The 7,356-nt window shown below is 44.3% G+C and overlaps 1 protein-coding gene across 1 annotated transcript in view; it reads left to right on the top strand.

Annotated features, from left to right (window-relative positions):
* Nucleotides 1-2,066: 2,066 nt before the first annotated feature.
* MAMLD1 (mastermind-like domain containing 1) overlaps nucleotides 2,067-7,356 on the top strand; it is a gene marked incomplete at its 5' end in the record, with an annotated part of 32,922 nt that continues 27,632 nt past the window's right edge. Inside the window, 2 exons of the mRNA XM_009075135.1 lie at nucleotides 2,067-3,336; nucleotides 3,550-3,782. Of these exons, the coding sequence (XP_009073383.1) occupies nucleotides 2,067-3,336; nucleotides 3,550-3,782 (1,503 nt within the window). The remainder of the gene's footprint in view (nucleotides 3,337-3,549; nucleotides 3,783-7,356) is intronic.

Here is a 7,356-nt window from a genome sequence, read left to right as displayed (position 1 = left end):
CTGTGATGCAGGGACAGTCTCTCACAGAGCAGTGATCCCAGACCCACACAGCACTGCTGCCCAGAGAGGCTCTCAGGTAACCAGACAATGTGCACTGGAAGCAGCTCTCCTCACTTCTCCCCTGCCAGTGTTTTTTGAGCACAGCCCATGTTGAAGCACTGTGACTGGAGGTCACTGGAGAGAAGCACTGGTTGCTCCATAAGGGATAACTCTTCGGGAGTAAGAGGAAAATACCCATGTGAAAAGGTCTCTCTGCCACAATGCTAAAGCTGTTGGAAAGTAGATGAACTCTACCTAAAAGTTGATCAGCAGCTCTCCATCATCTGCAGACCTGCCATGACAATCATGGACAACTAACTGTGTCTTCTCGCTCTCCTCCAAGTGTCTGTGTAAGCTGGATACCAGCATGGCAACACCCAATACTATCCCAAACTGCGTCTATAACCCAAGCAACTGTAGGCTCAAATTTGCTATCATCTCTCTGCCCACCAATTTAGAAATCAGTGATGAGAGGGCACTCGTGTGAGTCCAGGAGTGAGCCACTGCAAGCTCCATCATGTTTCCAGGTCAGAATGGTGCATGTTGGTGGTCAATTGCCTGAAGATAGGATGAATTTAAGGGTGGACATTAGCTGTTTCCACACTGACCTTCATGTGTACAGTGCAGAAGGAGCTGCACGTGGTGTGCCCACCTTGTGCCCTGCAGCCTCCACACACCCCATGGTGACAGTCTTGTGACACTGTTGTCTGAGAGTTCCAAAGTTGTTGGCCATTGTGGAGTGACTTAGCCAAAACTGTGATGTGTTTAATAATTCGTGTACAATTTAGAAGCTGGTCATATCCAGCACAGCCCTAGAGTGGATCTGGCTATGCCAGGGTAAGGTTGGGGGGGCTTTTCTGGTTACATGAGCTCTGATTAGGTATGAAGTTTTTTTATGGCACTAGATGGCTAGCACCACTTGGAATTGTAGCCTAGAGCTGGGAGAGGCTTTACTGTGAGCCTTAGAGTACTTACTTAGAGGAACAGTGACCTAATATGGTTTTCCAATTGCTGATCAGATACTTCTCTAAACACTGCCTCCCTCTATTGATAAACAAGGCCATAATGCTTATTTCCCTTAACTTGAAGCAGCAGTGTTAATGTCTCATTAATCCTGAGACATACAGGTCATGCTTATTAAAACTGAAAGCCACAGATGATTCTGCTTGGAAGAGATTGCTATATGCTGAATGACTCTAAGAAGTGTTGTTTTCGGTTTCACTTTCTTCATATGTAGAAGACAGTTATTTTTCCCTAAGATTTGTGGATTTACAACTACACCATTTCTTGTAGATCAAGATATTAATACAATTGTATTTTAAAAACACATCGATTTTTATGAATGAGTGGTGATCCTTCAAAAGAGCAAAGCCCACAATGCCTTAGATTTAGGAGAATAAACAAAAATTAAGAAGTTTAGCTGTTATTTACTGTTTCTGGAATCTAAAACATCTGTGATTAGGAAGCTTGAAAGTCTGTTTAGATAGATAGATGAGAATTTGTTTTGTTTTGGTTTGTTTAGAAAGTATGCCAGTTATTTCAGATGTTCTGCCTATAAAGAATGTAAAACAATTTCATTGTCTCAGGTCTGAATTTAATCCGAGTCACTGGCAGAAGGTCATTAAATTCAGTCCAGGGTTTCATTCAGATCTGCCATTTAGACCTAAAAAATGTTACCATAAAAATGTTGGCATGTTTGTTATGCAGGCAGTATAATGTCTTAATTGAAATGGAACCAGAAACTATTTAAAAAACTTCTATTACAGTTCACATGACAGACAGTATTTTATAGCTGTAACATCTGTTTTAAGGCCAACACATGAGATTTAGCCTTTGTCTGACTATAACTCTTTGGATTTCAGTGAAGTTGCACCCATTTAAATCCTGATTGAATTTGTCTCACATGATTGGGTTTTTAATTGTATGATTTAATTTTCTTTATCTCCAATCCGGTGTTGCAGTATTGAGCTTCAGTGCATGTCAGAATAAGGTCAATAATGGATCTTTTCTTCTTCCTATTTTCACAGTTACAGGGATCCATTAAAAGAAAACTGGAAGATGATAGCTCTCCTGCCTCCAGTGGCGTGCCTGATGTCATTTTCCCAAACGACAGTAAAAGACTTTGTCTTGACGATGTAAATCTTGCCATGGGCCAAGGTGCCAATCCCAATGTGGCATGTCCAGAAATGCAAAGTTCTCCGTTCTCCACCGGTCACGGCGCCTCTTCCCTGGGAGTCGCAGGGCATCCGGTGCTCCTTGAAAACAATCACATGAATGGTGGTGGCATTGGCTCCCCGTTCTCAGTGCCACCCAACACTGAAATAAATCAGAAGGGGTCAATAGGAGGGCAAAACAACAACATTGTCCACTATGATGAGAAAGGAAACAGCTTACAGTCTGTGGACCAAGAGCTGCAAGATCTGTTGGAAGAGCTGACAAAAATGCCTGATCCTTCTCCCAGTGTCCTAGATCTGGAGAAGATTTTGTGCAGCAAGGCTGAAGATCCACTTGGTCTGAGTCACTCTCAGCCAAGCATAAATACCACTCCAAAGTCCTCCCCACAGACTTCCCACTTGGAGAACCATGTTGCTAACAAAGATTTTTCTCCAGGCTGCAATCCAACCAGTGGAGGATCTCCTCAGATGAGACCATCATCTGCTGGAGCTAACTTCCAGGTTCCTCCCTCAAACAAACCTGCTGCATCGCCCATCTCTACAGCTGCTCAGAGCAAGAATCAGCCACCACCAATGCTTCCAGTACCCTTACCCAACATGCCCAGCTCCAACTGGCATGCTCAGCAGCTAAAGCAGCTGGCAGCTAGCAAGCAGGTGTCTACTACTAAGCAACAAGTGCAGGCTCCCAGCTGGCCAACTATGTCTCCTCCTGGTCTCTCTCCACCTTACAGGGCAGGATCATCCCCACACCATCAACCTTTCAGTCCTCAAAATGTTATGGTGTCTGGTATGCCTGCTAATAATTTACCAGGAAACAATATTCAGAGTCCTCAAAACACTCTGCTTTCAAGCATGACTTCCAGCAGCACCCCATCCAATGGCCCCTCTCCTCCTTATGGGTCTGAGAAGCTCTCCAGTCCAGCTCTGAACCAGCAGCCCTTCAGCCCACAGAGCTCCATGCTGCCCACCCTGACAGCAGCCAACTTACCAGCCAACAACATTAAAAGTCCACAGAACAATTTGGTTGCCAGCATGACCTCCACAAATACTGGACCTTCTCCACCATACAGGCCAGAAAAGCTGTCAAGCCCAGCTCTGCATCAGCAGCCCTTCAGTCCTCAAGGTACATTAATCTCTAACATCACTCCCACCAGCAACCCCACAAGTATGCAGAACTCGCTTTTTAAATCAATGACTACAAACCCGACCAAAAATATGAACATAATTATGCAACAGCCATCCAGTAGCTTACAGCCAGGTCTGGTGAATGAGAGCCCTGTTAGCCAAGACCAGTTTTCTTTCAATAACACCAAACCACTGTCTCACTTTGCCTCAGAGTCAGCGACTCAAAAGATGTCCCCTCTGACAGCAGGACAAGGGCAGCAGTCTCTCATTCACTATCTCCAGCAGCAGCAGCAGCAGCAGCAGCAGCAGCAGTCTCCAGCCACACAGCAGTCCCAGCAGACCAACAACAGCCAGTTTCTCCAGCAGCAGTTCCGACAGCTGATGCAGCCACATCGGATGCAGAGACAGATGCAGACAGCCACACTGCCGTCTCAAAGCAGACAGGTGAGAATGGCTCTTCTGTCCTATTTGGCTTATGTGAAAATACTGAGTCATTTATTTTCTTATCTTTACTTTCCTTTGTGTTTCAATGCGATGTCACTAATTTCTGAGGTGTGCACAGTGTATACATGAACAAGGCAATAACAACTTTCTGGTGTTAGAAAGTAACTTTATTTATTTATTCAGTTGAAATGTACTGTAATTCCAGCATGCATTGTGTCTTCTAGCCTGCTGAAGAACTTTGTGCTATTAGTGAAAACACATTTCATATCACTAAAATTTTTTTTTTTACATTTATAAGTGATATTCGTGTTTAGCTTATGTTACAAGCTGTAGAGATGTTCTTGTTGCATGTTTCCTGTCATCCTTTTGGTGGGAATATCTTCTTTTTATCATAGTGCCCTTCAACAAATTCATCTCTGTCTTATGCTTCTGAGGCTAGGAAAGATCAGGTATGGTAAGAAGTGAAGTAAAAATATGTCCTTCATGGGCAGCAGGTCAAACAGTACAGCTCTCGAATAGCAAAGAGGCAGACTTGAAATACCTGTTACTAGCATTTGCCAGAAGCCATTCCCTGCTTTGGATGAGGGCCATTCCCCACCCATGGTGATATGCAATACCAATCAAGCTGGTAAATGCAAAAATGCAGCTGGCAGAAGTGAGGCACAGCCCTAGTTTCTCTTCAGCGACCTTCTCCCTGAGATTCGTGGAGAGGTGTGAATCCACTGCTCCCCCAGATAAGAGATGTACTGTGAGCAGGAACTTCAGAGCATGGAAGGGCTTGGGGACTGGGTCTGAGAGCAGCCTGGCTGTGAGGAATAGACAGCTGTCTTTTTGTCAGGAAGAATACAAGAGAACACTGAACATCACCACCAAACCAGGGACCTTGTTAGGCCAAACCAGCCTTTGTAAGCAGAATCCTCCAAGCTGCTTAGCTGTGCACATAGGCACTCCATCAACTCCTTGGGAAGGACTGAGACACTTCTCTCCCAGCAAACCAGAGACTGATCTCTCAAGCTCTACTGGGATCTGTGCAAGAGCTGAGCTGGAGAATGCGCTGCAGAGCTGGGGTTTCTTTGCTCCACCACTGAGTTTGTGTAGTTGCAATGTCCCTGTTGAATTCCTGAGGTTTCATGTGCCCCAGTTTTCCCTGCTTTTGTCTTATACCTCTGAACCCCCTATATCACTGATTAGCCAAAGAAAAAGAAAAAAAGGAGAGAGAAAAATTCCTGCAGTGACTCTCCCTAATTGATCAAAATATTCCTTCTTCCAGCAACTTCCCTGGTGCACTGCCTGTGCTGCATTTTCAGCTGATTCTCACTGTCAGAGAGAGTTATTATAATCTGGTGGCTATCAGTATAGATCAAGGACAGTTAAGACAATGATTACAGGTGAGGAGCATTTTACATTTTCAGACTAGTTAGGTAAGCTTATGGTGCCTCCCTCATTTTACAGGGAAGACTTATTACAATAATTACACACCAGATGACAGTGCTTCAGTTTTACAGTCTGTCGAGCTGCTGAAGAAAGATGGTGGATGTTCAGGAGTGAAGCATTTTGTTAGGTTTTGATAACTTTACTGCAAATCTCATAGAAGAAAATGGATCCTGAGTGCTGAATTATAAGAAAAATTTCATGGGAAAATTATTCTAGGCAGGAAACCTTAAGAGTCTGAGATACCTGCTATGTTTCTTGGAATCATGGAGATCTGTTATTTGTCTACAACAGATTTCTTATTTACATTGAGAGATTGATACTGAATTTTGGATCCAACCTGCTGTGTACCAATTTTACTCCATTGTGGCAAAGTAGCCACAGTGACTGTGGTTTTGATTTCCAGAAGTGTACCCAGGGCTGAATTTGAGATTTGCAGAGTCTTGGTGCCAATTCTCTCCTGAGGCAGGTGATGAATAGGACTTTTCAAGCATAGAGCAGTTGTTTCTTTAAAAGGCAAATGTTAAAGATCCAGAAGACAGGGGAGGCAACTTCTGCATCTCAAAAATGAGTAACCTTCTGGTGGAAAATTACCCTTTTTTAGCCTCATTCACAGAAATTTGCTCAAGGAAAAATAGCAGCATTCCCTGGAATGTTGTTGAGTGCTTAAAAGTCATCTCCTTACTCTGTGTGTATGTGTGTGTGTTTGCAAATGTGACTAAAATTTATAAAAAGAAGGCATAGTACTCTCTTCTTTGGAGCAAGAGGTGCAGCTTTGTACAGAAGAAGAATGTGGATGGTGGCCAGTTGGAGGGAGAACAGTAAACCATGAAATTTGATCCTTGTAGCAGGCACAGCAACATGGGGAAGAGAGCAGCAGCCGGGACATAGACCCAGAGCAAGCATTTTGCTGTTGTTTTAATGCGTATTAAAGCAAAGACTCCACATTCCAAATGCAGGGTTACTCCTGGTGCCTCACAGCTCTGCCATTTTTGTAGTTAAGGATATATCTCCTAAGCATAATCAGTCTGTGTCCCAGATCCTGGATTGCCTGGACAACTGGTAAATCTGATACAGGCTAATCTCCCCCCATCTGAAGCACTATGTCTTTATTGTTGAGCACTGACGGGTATTGATTGAGGCACTGACAGTTTGCATTGTGTGGTAGTGCAAAGCCTGGTGGGGCTAACACTGTGCTCATGGATATGGGCAGGTCTTCATTTTATTCGCGTGGGACTGATGCTTGTGAGTGAAATTATACTCAAAGGTCTGGACTCGTAAATCCCCAATATAAAGATGGTAGTAAATGCCAGAGAGTCAAAGACAGTCTCCAGAACTATCACACACTGTTTTCGGGGCTTAAGCTTCACCACTTAACTTTATTGGCTGTTTCTGGGCGCCCGATAAGCTGCATTTGCCCAGGCAGGTTGAATAGTTGGGCATCTCCCTGATTTTCATGTCTAAATAAAGTTTGTACTTGCAGATCTCCTATTCTGGCATGTGAGATATATTGGTCCCAATTCTGCCTTCAGCAGTGCTGGTACAACATCCCCACTTCCAGAAAAGCTCTTCTGTTACTCCCTCCAGTGTGAGAACAGACACAGGGCTTTGCACTTGCAAAGGAGGGATCCCCTCCTCCCTGAAGGCAGGAAAACAAGCCAGTGGTCTTTGCAGTTTAAGTCAGGCTGGAATAAAACAACCTCTTTGGGTGGCTATTCCTTTTCCGAGCCCAAGCTGACCTGAGTTAAAACTTGGGAGTCTTGGGGAGGAGGGCAGCATTGCCTGCTGCTCTGTGTGTGAAATGTTGAGAACCAAAACACAACTGAAAAGGTTATTTTGTTGGGGGGATGTAGCTAATAAACAAACCATTGTCTGGGTGGGACAAGCTGTGCGTCTTTGAGCTCCATTTGCGCGGTAGGAACCGCGAGCCCAAGCTGACCTGAGTTAAAACTTGGGAGTCTTGGGGAGGAGGGCAGCATTGCCTGCTGCTCTGTGTGTGAAATGTTGAGAACCAAAACACAACTGAAAAGGTTATTTTGTTGGGGGGATGTAGCTAATAAACAAACCATTGTCTGGGTGGGACAAGCTGTGCGTCTTTGAGCTCCATTTGCGCGGTAGGAACCGAATGTGCTAAGAGCTGTCT

This window comes from Acanthisitta chloris, unplaced genomic scaffold (genome assembly GCF_000695815.1).
Source record: "Acanthisitta chloris isolate BGI_N310 unplaced genomic scaffold, ASM69581v1 scaffold42505, whole genome shotgun sequence".
In the NCBI taxonomy this organism is placed as follows: domain Eukaryota; kingdom Metazoa; phylum Chordata; class Aves; order Passeriformes; family Acanthisittidae; genus Acanthisitta; species Acanthisitta chloris.
Note: the sequence above shows the minus strand (reverse complement) of the source record. Positions and strands in the feature narration are given on the sequence as shown.